Source organism: Bos mutus, chromosome 1 (assembly GCF_027580195.1).
Source record: "Bos mutus isolate GX-2022 chromosome 1, NWIPB_WYAK_1.1, whole genome shotgun sequence".
Classification (NCBI taxonomy): Eukaryota; Metazoa; Chordata; class Mammalia; order Artiodactyla; family Bovidae; genus Bos; species Bos mutus.
In genome coordinates, this window is record NC_091617.1 from 147440114 (window position 1) to 147452832 (window position 12719).

General features: G+C 50.1%; 1 protein-coding gene across 1 annotated transcript in view; it reads right to left on the bottom strand.

Annotated features, from left to right (window-relative positions):
* Positions 1-258: 258 nt before the first annotated feature.
* GALNT15 (polypeptide N-acetylgalactosaminyltransferase 15) overlaps positions 259-12719 on the bottom strand; it is a 47097-nt gene continuing 34636 nt past the window's right edge. Inside the window, 5 exon segments of the mRNA XM_070377127.1 lie at positions 259-2526; positions 4475-4618; positions 8703-8807; positions 9158-9289; positions 10055-10249. Of these exon segments, the coding sequence (XP_070233228.1) occupies positions 2380-2526; positions 4475-4618; positions 8703-8807; positions 9158-9289; positions 10055-10249 (723 nt within the window). The 3' untranslated portion in view covers positions 259-2379.

Consider the following 12719-nt stretch of genomic DNA (forward strand, 5'->3'; position numbering starts at 1 on the left):
TGTAGATAAAATCAGAACTGAGTCCATAGAGGAGAGGATTTGAATACTATTACCCTATGATGAGGAGAAGGTTGAATTTCTTTGAGAATTAAGTGGAGGCATCTGTTTTGTTTAAATTAAGGGTCTTTAAGTACCAGCCAGGGACTGAGTTGACAGCCATTTCTGTAATAAAGTAATAAATCATGGGGATGTTTAAGGAAGCAAGAAACACCACATTCTTACTTTGTTCAACCAATTAAGCAATAAGCCATCTGGGTCCTTTTGTAAATTACTGTCAAGCACAACTTATACAATTCAATTCAGCCTTTCATTTAATTATATTAATTTATTCCAGCAACTTTAAATACCAAACAATGCCAATACCAATGTTCATTTTTAAAATAGAAGTCTAGTTTAGCTTTTATTTTTTAATGATTAACACCCTTCCCAAGGTTGTCATGTGAGAATTTTTAGCTCTGTCTCGGCCTCAGGATATTAGGAGAATTTGTGTTGAACATAAACAAGTCTGAAAGAAGAAGATGGTGGCTGAATCTCTTCTTTCCATGGGATGATGAATCTGTCTAGATCAGTGCTATCCCACAGGCCTGTTTTCATGATGGAATGAAATGGAGAGCTATTGGATGGAGAGCTTTTATCTGTGCTCTCCAACACAGTGGCTCTTGAGTCCTTGAAATGTGGCCAGTACTACTGAGGAACTGAGCCTAAATTTTCTTTAATTTTAATGAATTTATGTTTAGATAGCCACATGTGGCCAGTGGCTCTTTGCCCAAGTCTAGAGTATATTCTGAGGAAGGAAAAATACAGCGTGCCATTAACCTCAACAGGTGGAGAAGAGATGCGCAGTATGACGGATATTTTTTGGAAGCCCTCACTTCCTGCTCAGTGTTTGTTATCTGAAACACACTGCATCCCGAGACAGCCCAGAGGAGACCAGCATCTTTGAGGGGAGATTCATATGCTGACCGTGTGAAGAGGGAACTCCATCTGGAAGAGAAATGGGCACCACCTCTTAATCACAGAACCAACCCCACTCAACAACCCTTAAGTCCCATCTAGGTGGGCCAAGTCACAGCAAGAGAGACATCCGGCTTTCACCAGCATGGACTCTGCCCTGAGGAAGATGTGTTCTTCCTATGGCTGAATGTTCAGACGTGGGCCTCTTTGTGGGTAACCAGACATTTCCTGGGGGTTCAGACCCAGCCCTTTCAACCTCATGGACATCAACACCCCACTCTAGTTCCTCTCAAAGGAATTTTGACTCAGATGCTGGCAGTTCCCTCCCAGGGAGATTTGCCTCTTTGCAAAAGTTGCTTGTTCTGATCCAGTCAACGCAAACTTGGTAACAGGACATCAGGAGTTTCTCAACTGTACACACTTCCTTTTAGTGGGAGTGTTCAGTCTAAGCTGACCCAACATCAATGACTATAGAGAAGCGTATTGCATGAGAATCTGATTATAGTTAATCAAGCTAGAGAACAGTGAGGGCAAAGGTGAATGGAGGTAGAAAGTCCCAAGAAAATTCTCATTAACATGAAAACATCTTACTCCAGGTCTACTGACTCTCTGCAGTTGCTAGGCTGAGCTGAAAAGTGGGTAAAAGTCTCTGTAATCCTGTTTTCTCTGAGTAGCTTGCTTCCTTCATCTGAGCTATGGTTCAACCAATGAACATGAAATTTGTCTTCATAAACTTATTCTCAAGTTTTTGGATGTCAGAACTTTGTACCTTCTTCACACTTTAATTTTTATGGTTGTCAACACCGGACAGTCCAGGGTAAGGCAGTTTAGAATAAACTGATCAGTAGGAATCTTGCGTCCTGAAGGTGTTGCCAGGCCTCTGTCCTCTGTTGCTGCTGCTTAGTCGCTCAGTCGTGTCCAGCTCTTTACGACCTCATGGACTCCAGCCTGCCAGGCTCCCCTGTCCATGGAATTTTCCAGGCAAGAATACTGGAGTGGGTTGCTGCTTCCTTCTCCAGGGGATCTTCCCAACCCAGGGATGGAACCTACTTCTTCTGCATTGGCAGGTGGATCCTTTACTACTGAGCCACCAGAGAAGCCCCTTCTTCTTAGTCAGAGATAAAAGGAATTGTACAGTGCTCAGTGGGGGGAAAAAACAAGAATCTTCTGTACCATGCCATGATCATCTACCAGTGATGAAGACAAGGAGACAGTGGGTCCATATTTTTTGTCTAAAAGAGACAGTGGCCTGTGAAATAAGGGGCGGGAAGAAAAGACTTTCCGTATTCACGCATGGAGCTTGCGTTTCTGCTCTCGCCACCGCACACACGTAAACGGCCCGCTTCATGGACGGCACGTGCCGCTGCAGTTCCCCTGGGCTGGGCTGCGACGGCCACGTTTCTGTGTTCCTTCAGAGGGTGGCCTTCACCGTTCATCCACGGTGCTGACGCTGTCAAATCGCCACAGCTGGCTGGCTTTTCCGTCACACTCACGCAAGTACAGATCTTTATTGTTTTCCTGCACCACAGCTTCCATGCATTTCCCAGAGAGAATGTGAACAATCATTCCATTCTGAAAGGAGAGAAGAAAAGGAAAAATGTATATATAAAGAAAACTAGTCAGACCCTCACAATCAGTCAGCAAAGAAAGAAATACCTAGAATTCGTGCTAGTCATTAAGAGAACGATGAAAGGGTTGTCCGCTGGCCTGATAGGGAATTGGAGTATTTTGGCTACTATGTAATATAATTTATGTAGCCCTAAGTTTCCCAGGTGGCTCAGAGGTAAAGAATCCACCTGCCGAGCAGCAGGCACAGGTTGGATCCCTGGGTCAGGAAGATCTCCTGGAGAAGGACATGGCAACCCACTCCAGTGTCCTTGCCTGGGAAATCCCATGGACGGAGGAGCCTGGTGAGCTAGGGTCCGTGGGGTTGCAAAAGAGTCAGACACAACTTCACAACTAAACGGCAACAATATGTAAGATAAAACTTCCCACCTTAACCATTTTTAAGTGTAAAATGTATTTGTGTTAAGTATGTTCACATTGTGATGAGACAGATCTCCAGAACTTTTTCTTCTTTCAAAACGGAAACTCAATACCCATTGAATGAGAACTTCCCTTTCCCCGCTTCCCCTCGGGCCAGGTAACTACCGTTCTATTTTCCGTTTGTATGAGTCTGACTTCTCTATGCACCTCATATTAAGTGTACTCATACAGTACTTGCCTTTTTGTGACCGGCTTATTTCACTTAGAATAATGTCTTCAAGTTTCACCCATGTTGAAGCAAATGACAGGATTTCCTTCTTCCTTAAGATGGAATAATATTCCATTGTATGCACATAGCGTATTTTGTTCATTTATTCATCAATCACTGGACTCTTGGGTTGCTTCCGCCTCTTGACTATTGTGAATAGTGTTGCTATGAACAGTACCTCATTTCTTTTTATGGCTGGATGAGAATACTTTTTTAAAGTCTTACTTTCTAATGCCTGAAAGATGCTGGGTATATCTTAGTCACTAATCTTTTATACATTATGCTTAAATGCGGTTTCTAAATCTATCTTATCCAGAGGCCTTGCTTAGAATGATCCTTTATGATCATTCATAAAGGGCCTTAACTTGGTTTCCACGAATTCTCTGAGCACGTGTGGCCCCCTGAGCCCTGGGCTCACCTGTCACCAGAAACCCAAGAGCTTTGTTCTCAACATTTCTTGTGAGTTCAGCTTAAGTCTTAGACTATATGATTTTCCTCTTTCACAGCCTGCTTTAAGAGCACTGATGCATGGAGTTCTGATTAGTTATTTAACCTCCACTATTTCTAAGCAAAAGGTGAAGATAAGACATTTTAAAAAGATGTGTGTATTAATTTGTTTTTTCATGTCCTTACACCCTAGCTCACGTCAGAAGGGATTTGAGGTGAAGGAAAAACAATGTAGACAGTTGTTAATACTGTCTCCTTCCAACCCTTAAAGTGCTCACTCTGCCTAAATACTTAGACTCCTCCTAGTTCCTCTTTATTGGATGCTGACCTCTAGAAAGGAGCTAGAGCCTCTCTCTGGGGTAACGGGAATTCAAGTCTTATGAAAATGATGAAACGCTCAGCACGAAATTAGCAAAGGAAGAAAGTACGATCTACACCATCATCTATTTGGTTGTGGAACAGGAGGTGGGCCTTTCCTCTGCTCCTAAAAGCACACCACCGACGGGGTTTGACAGTGTCTGTAACATGCCCCACAGTCCTACTCGAGGCCTAAAGCGGATAAACTTTAAAGCTAGGGGGTCTCCACTTTCCAGTGCATGAAGACTGAGTGACACAGAGACCTGGGAAATTAGTACCTTTCTGGATGCTGGCGGATAACTCGGCTGCAAGGTTGGCTTCACCGCCCTCCGAGGCCTTAGTGCCAAGCCACTAAGTTCAGCCCCAGGGACACAGGCTTGTGCGGTAATACTTGACCTCTCGGAAGAGGCAGACACGTGCCCGCCAGCGGCCCCGTGAGCTCCTCCTGGGTGGGTCACTCACCTCCTGGTGGTCCCAGTGCTGCTGGTGGATGGCACGGCCCCCCTCGGTGCAGTTCTGGAGAATCACCTGCTCTCGCCTGACGTCAAAGCACAGGTGCCCTGGGCCGCCATAGCGGATGGTGCTCCGGCCTGTGTGCTCCAGGCGCTGGGACAGGGGAATGGCCGTTAGCACCGCTAGAAGGAGACCCTGTCCAAAGCTGGATAAGGGAAGGAGAGCTCACCGCAACAGGGCCGAGGTCTGGGGGCAAGCTTCAGATTCCGCTGGAGTCAACAAGGCTCTGTCTCATAGTCAGGTTCACAGATACCAAGCTGGACTAGCCCTGACCTCTGACACCGCCGCACTCCAGTTACCGTGACACTCACATTTATACATTCTGACAGTCTTCTCCCTTATTCTATTTACCGCAACATAGGCGAAGCCATCAGGCTTCCCTCATAGCTTAGCTGGTAAAGAATGCACCTGCAATGCAGGAGATCCCAGTTCAATTCCCAGGTTGGGAAGATCCGCTGGAGAAGGGATAGGCTACCTACTCCAGTATTCTTGGGCTTCCCTGGTGGCTCAGCTGGTAAAGAATCCGCCTCCAATGCGGGAGACCTGGGTTCAATGCCTGGGCTGGGGAGATCCCCTGGAGAAGGGAAAGGCTACCCGCTCCAGTCTTCTGGCCTGGAGAAGTCCATGGACTGCATAGTCCACGGGGTCGCAAAGAGCCAGGCAGGACTGAGCGACCCTCACTTTCCTTTCACTTCCAGGTGAAGCCATGCAGGATGCCCTGTGTTTTGTGAGGGTCCCTGGAGATTTCTCTTTGCTATAAACTTAGTTCCTTATACATAAAAGAGTGTGTTTCTTCTTATTCTTAATACAACATATGGTGGTTTCAGCTTAGCAAGTTCACAGTTTTTCTTGATACAGAAGCCGTTGCTAATCCCCACCTTCCCACCAAGAATCTTGGTGGTGGTTTAGTCACTAAGTTGGGTCTGATTCTTGCGACCCTGGGGACTGGGAACCTACCAGGATCCTCTGTCCATGGGATTCTCCAGGCAAGAATACTGGAGTGGGTTGCCATGTCCTTCTCCAGGGGACTCTTCCCAGGAATCGAACCCAGGACTCCTGCACTGCAGGCAGATTCTTTACCAACTGAGCTACAAGGGAAGCCCAAGAATCTTAACTCCCAAACCTAACATTCCTCTTGCATGAGGGAGACCATTATCCCTACTTGCAGATGAGGAAACCAAGACCCAGAGAGGTTAAGAAGCCTGCCTGAAGTCACACAGCCAGAAGGTGAGGTGCGTCCACGGTCATAAAGCCTCCTCACCTACCGCTCTCTCTCTGTCCTCTGGGCCAGGAGTGCCCATTGGTGATTCTAGAACACTGGTAGACAGTAAAACCAGAAGGGGACAAAGGGATCCTGATTGCCTGCTTCCCGACAAGCCCTGCGGGCCCAAGGCCTTCGCCTGGGGTCCCAGAGCCTCGCTGGTCCTGCCTGCAGGGCTGAACCCTTGAAAGCATTTTCTTGCTTTGGCCCCAGGCTCTCGGGGGCTTATCTGACTCAGTATCTCCAGGAACTCACACTTTATTGTTCGCTTTTAATATAGGCCTTTGGGGTAGAAGAGCTTAATGCAACAGCCCCATCACAGGCTCAAAGCAGAAAGACTTGGGGGTGGGCTAGACTTTTTAGGATATCATCCAAGCTGTGAAAAGAAGTGAACCCCCCCAACCCTCGGCCAAAGTCACAGGGGCGTCCCATTACCTGGGCAGGTATTTGTGTGATGGGAATTTGAAGAGAAGAAATACCCTCCCACAGAAGCCCTTCCTGATAAGCCAGGAGCCCACATGATGCTGGAAGCACCCTCTGCCTCTAACCTCCCCCTCACTCGGCGAGGATCTCCTAGTCTGTCCCGCCAGCCGCGTGCGCCCACCTGCAGGACCTCAGGTCAAGGAGACCCTCCCCCTGTGGGAGAGTGCCTGCCCCGGTCGTGTTCACCGTCCCTCTTTGGCCGCGCCTCGGGTCATAAGCTGGAGAAGGAAATGGCAGCCCACCCCAGTATTCTTGCCTAGAGAATACCATGGACAGAGGAGTCTGGTGGGCTCTGTCCGGGGTCACAGAGTCGGACACGACTGAAGCGACTTAGCAGCCACAGCAGCAGCAGCAGCGGGTCATAAGCTTCTGTTGTCCTGGGGTGGCCAGCCCTTCCGGCTACCCCGGGGTCCAGCCTCGCTGCGGAGGGAGCCCCCAAGAATCCGTGGACAGACGGTCTCCAGTGCACCCGCCCCTGGAGAGCTGTTCCCCTCCCTTCCCCAGGGGCATTTCCACCCTCTGCCTCCCTTCTGACTGTGGAGTGCAAGTCCTTTTCCCTGAGGAAGGAGTTTCACAGACCACATGCTGAGTGCTGAATGAAGCTGCTCCTCGGAGACCTGCAGCCAGCTGGGTGACCCCTCCTCCGGCAAGTGGGGCGGGGGCGCTGAGGCCACGAGGCTGTCTGCCCAAATCCAGCCCTTTCTCCCACCACACACACACACACACACACACGGCTGTTGTGTTGCCCTAAGAGCCCCCTCTGGCCTGGAAGTCTTGGCCCCCAGAGGTCCGTATTAAATGCCTGAAAGACGCAGCGTATCTACTCGGGCAGGACTCAGTGCCAGCAGCTCGGAATCTCAGGAACAGTCACAGTCACAGGTCTGAGGCACCGCTGTAAACGGGGGGCGCTTTCTGGGGTCTCCTCGCTCCCTCGGGGCTTCTGTGCCCACAGACCCTGCTTGGTAACCCGCTGTCCCTGTCTCTGGTTCTAGTTGGCTAATGGTCTTGAACTGGTCTTGAACTGGTTTTGAAAAAGTGCCCTGGTGGGAATTTGTCTGCACATAAGTTTTCTTTGATCTCCAATTATAGATTTTTAATTTAAATGATGAACTTTTCCATTTTGTAAATAAGTTCATTTGCATCATCTTTTAGATTCCATACATAAGAGATATCTTAAGGTATTTGTCTTTCTCTGACTTACTTCAGTTAGCATGTTTACAAACCAGGAACAGACCCACATTCAGAGAAGACAAATTTATGCTTACCAAAGGGAAAAAGGTGGGGGAACAGATAAATTAGGAGTTTGGGATTAGCAGACACGAACTACTATACATAAAATAGATAAACAGCAAGGCCCTACTGTATAGCACAGGGATCTATATTCAATGTCCTGTAATAAGCTACAACAGGAAAGAATCCGAAAAAGAATATAAATATGTATATATGTAGAACTGAATCACTTTGCTATACACCAGAAGCTAAGACAACATTGTAGATCAACTACACTCCAATAATAGAGAAGGCAATGGCACCCCACTCCAGTACTCTTGCCTGGAAAATCCCATGGACGGAGGAGCCTGGTGGGCTGCAGTCCATGGGGTCGCCAAGAGTCGGACATGACTGAGCGGCTTCACTTTGACTTTTCACTTTCATGCATTGGAGAAGGAAATGGCAACCCACTCCAGTGTTCTTGCCTGGAGAATCCCAGGGATGGGGGAGCCTGGTGGGCTGCTGTCTATGGGGTCGCACAGAGTCAGACACGACTGAAGCGTCTTAGCAGCAGTAGCAGCAGCACACTCCAATAAAAAGAAAAAGAGGAAATTCCCTAGCAGGGCAGAGGTGGGGATTCCACGCTTCCCCTGTAGGGGGCATGGGTTTGATCCTTAGTTGGGGAAGTAAGATCCTGCACACTGTGAGGCTTGGCCAGTAAGTAAACTTTTTTTTTTTTTTTTAATGGGAGTCTTTTTCATGAATTCTGGATTTCCAGTGTCTTTTATGTTTTTGGATGATCTCGTAATACTGGATCCACTTCCACACAAGACAAGAGACATGCATGTGGCAGGGGCAGGCGCTCCTCAGTGAGAACAGCCTCTGCCCACCTCCCTGTGCCCACTGCCCCTTACCCACCGCGATTCTGGAGACACCTGCCTTGGTCACCCCTGGGCTAGCCGCCCTCCAAGTCTCTGTTTCCTTTTCTGTCAGCCGAACGCACTGGCTAAACAGCCCGACCCTTTCCCTTGAGCTCAGAGGCTCGCCTTCTCTGACGGCTCCACATCTGGGCTAGGGGCTGGGGACAGGTTGGGGGGCGGGTCACAAAAGTGGGGGACCAGGCATAGTGAAGGACGCGGGACCCGGGAAAGGAGAGGCCCCCAGAGGAAGAGAGGGGCACCCCGGCAAAGACCCCCTGGGGGTCTGAGAGCGCTGGCCACCCACCTGCTGCGGCTCACCGTCCCTGCAGGGGGCCAGCATCACGGCACAGCCCGGGGCCGCCTCCTGCCCCGCGCAGTCCGCGCAGAAGCCCAGTCCAGTGTTGTGGAGCTGTAAGCAGACACACGGGGGTGAATCCCACCCTCCGCGCAAAGATGCCCTCTGTCAGCAGCGTTCCCCTCCTTCCCTCTCTGCAGTGACGCTCAAGGCCCACGTGGGGGCCACAGAAGCGAGGGAGGTCAAGCTCAAGCCAGCGATCCTAAGGGCCGGGCCTCCTGAAGGAGGTGGACGCACCCCAGGGTGAGGGGCCCTGTGGTGGGTTGCAGCACAGCCCAGCCATCCCTCAGGGAGGCCCCGCTGGGCCGGGCCTGGGCGCCCGGGGTTGGGGGAGAGCCAGGCCCTGGCTGGGGAAGCCACTCAGCCCGTTTCCTCCTCTGCCCTTTGTCTTTCTCATGCCTTGCCTTTCCGGAGAACCTGGGCCTGCGTTCCAGTGGGTACAGCTCGGGGTAGACGTTGGCCAGAAACCAGTGGAAGGTCCGGCAGCCCAACCTCCTCTGCAGCTGCTGGCGCTCTGTGCAGTCCGGCTTCTCAGCCTGGGGAGGGGGGAGACACAGGCGGCAGCATGAAGAAAGCGGCTTTACATCAGAGCTCACGTAGGGGAGGGACGGGGTCTGGGAGGGAGCTGAGGGGGGCGGACAGCGCGCGTGACCGTGGGCCGCGTCCCGCGCCAAGCAGTGTTCACGTGTCCTGCCAGCAGAACTGTGCTGAGTGGTCGTGGGCCAGTTGAAAATGCCCTGTTTGTGGACATTTAATCAAATGTTTGAAGGGTTTGTTTTTCTGGGCCTTTGAGGGGAGGTCCTTTACCTTTAGGCTTCTATTTGTTTCACGTCTTGGGGTAATTGCATAGCCCTGAGCACTTTCCCTGGATGAAAGGGCCCTCGGGGCCCATCTCAACAATTACTCCCCACCCAGTTTTTCCTCTGGGCCCAGGATGAACGGTCGCAGCCTTAGATGTGATGACAGACTGTCCCATGATGACAGACCCCGCGCCACAGACATCCGGGGACTCGAGGCCACAGACATCCGGGGATTCGAGGCCACAGACATCCGGGGATTCGAGCTGTGAGCACTTCCCCCTCCCACTGCTCCCCCCACCCCCCGCCCCGCCCAGACGCTGGGAGAGACAGAGGACAACCCCACCGGGAGAGGGAACCCCTTGAGAGGGCCCCCATGGAAGTACCAGCTGGAAGCTTCTATTTGCCCTTCAAGGCAGAGGGGAGGTGCTTCTGGCCCAGCCTCCAGCTGCGGAGGGGGCCCTGGGTGGGCACAGAAGCCTCTGCTGGGCTCCCCCCTCTTACCTTGCTCAGGGACAAGGCCTCTGGACTCTGCTTGTAGAAGGTTTCTTTGAAGGAGTCCAGCCAGGTCTCAGCGATGCGGACCTTGTTCTGCAGGGTGGCCTCCTGCTCAAGCTGGGAGTGGGCATCTTCATTTTGGTAGAGGTACCCCACCCGGGAGCAGGGCAGGATTTCCACGGAGCCCCCACAGAGCCAGGTCTGCCAGGAAAGGAGAAAACACACATCTCTGTGCTCCTCTCCAGGGACGTGGGACGCGAGGGACCCTGGGAGGAGCTGGCAAAATGCCTGGGGCATCACGAGTGCACAGTGACGCTAGTTCTCAGGGTGGAACAGTTTCCTGATCTGAGAGTTCTGGGCAAGGGGGACAGGTGGGGAGAACCAGGGCGGTGGTCCCAGGCCAGGACCTGTGGGTTGAGGGGTCACACCCCGGCAACAACGGGAGACAGTGGAAACAGTGGCAGACTTCATTTTTGGGGGGCTCCAAAATCACTGAAGTCAAGTGGGCCTTAGAAAGCATCACTACGAACAAAGCTAGTGGAGGTAATGGAATTCCAGTTGAGCTATTCCAAATCCTGAAAGATGATGCTGTGAAAGTGCTGCACTCAATATGCCAGCAAATTTGGAACACTCAGCAGTGGCCACAGGACTGGAAAAGATCAGTTTTCATTCAAACCCCAAGAAAGGCAATGCCAAAGAATGCTCAAACTACCACACAATTGCACTCATCTCACATGCTAGTAAAGTAATGCTCAAAATTCTCCAAGCCAGGCTTCAACAGTACATGAACTGTGAATTTCCAGATGTTCAAGCTGGTTTTAGAAAAGGCAGAGGAACCAGAGATCAAATTGCCAATATCCGCTGGATCATGGAAAAAGCAAGAGAGTTCCAGAAAAACATCTATTTATGCTTTATTGACTATGCCAAAGCCTTTGACTGTGTGCATCACAATAAACTGTGCAAAATTCTGAAAGAGATGGGAATACCAGACCACCTGATCTGCCTCTTGAGAAATGTGTATGCAGGTCAGGAAGCAGCAGTTAGAACTGGACATGGAACAACAGACTGGTTCCAAATAGGAAAAGGAGTACGTCAAGGCTGTATATTGTCACCCTGCTTATTTAACTTATATGCAGAGTACATCATGAGAAACGCTGGACTGGAAGAAGCACAAGCTGGAATCAAGATTGCTGGGAGAAATATCAATAACCTCAGATATGCAGATGACACTACCCTTACGGCAGAAAGTGAAGAGGAATTAAAAAGCCTCTTGATGAAAGTGAAAGTGGAGAGTGAAAAAGTTGGCTTAAAGCTCAATGTTCAGAAAACAAAGATCATGGCATCCGGTCCCATCACTTCATGGGAAATAGATGGGGAAACAGTGGAAACAGTGTCAGACTTTACTTTTCTGGGTTCCCAAATCACCGCATATGGTGACTGCAGCCATGAAATTAAGATGCTTACTCCTTGGAAGGAAAGTTATGACCAACCTAGATAGCATATTCAAGAGCAGAGACATTACTTTGCCAACAAAGGTCTGTCTAGTCAAGGCTATGGTTTTTCCTGTGGTCATGTATGGATGTGAGAGTTGGACTGTGAAGAAGGCTGAGCGCCGAAGAATTGATGCTTTTGAATTGTGGTGTTGGAGAAGACTCTTGAGAGTCCCTTGGACTGCAAGGAGATCCAATCAGTCCATTCTGAAGGAGATCAGCCCTGGGATTTCTTTGGAAAGACTGATGGTAAAGCTGAAACTCCAGTACTTTGGCCACCTCATGCGAAGAGTTGACTCATTGGAAAAGACTCTGATGTTGGGAGGGATTGGGGGCAGGAGGAGAAGGGGACGACAGAGGATGAGATGGCTGGATGGCATCACTGACTCGATGGACATAAGTTTGAGTGAACTCTGGGAGTTGGTGGTGACAGGAAGGCCTGATGTGCTGTGATTCATGGGGTCGCAAAGAGTCGGACACGACTGAGCGACTGATCTGATCTGAAAATCACTGCAGATGGTGACTGCAGCCATGAAATTATAATACGCTTACTGCTTGGAAGGGAAGTTATGACCAATCTAGACAGCATATTAAAAAGCAGAGACATTACTTTGACAACAAAGTCTGTCTAGTCAAGCCTATGGTTTTTCCACTGGTCATGAATGGATGTGAGAGTTGGACCATAAAGAAAGCTGAGCGCCGAAGAATTGATGCTTTTGAACTGTGGTGTTGGAGAAGACTCTTCAGAGTCCCTTGGACTGCAAAGAGATCCAACCAGTCCATCCTAAAGGAAATCAACCCTGAGTGTTCATTGGAGGGACTGATGCTGAAGCTGAAACTCCAATACTTTGGCCACCTGATGCAAAGAGCTGACTTATTAGAAAAGACCCTGATGCTGGGAAAGGTTGAAGGCAGGAGGAAAAGGGGATGACAGAGGATGAGATGGTTGGATGGCATCACCAACTCAATGGACATGAGTTTGGGTGAATTCCGGGAGTTGGTGATGGACAGGGAGGCCTGGCATGCTGCACTCCATGGGGTCGATGAGTCAGACACGACTGAGCCACTGAACTGAACCCCTGCAACTGCCTGAATGTCCCTGCCCTGCTCCTGAAACACATGCCCAGATTCAGCACTTAGAGGATGCGTCTGTGCTGTTAACACCTGGACTCTCCCAAGGC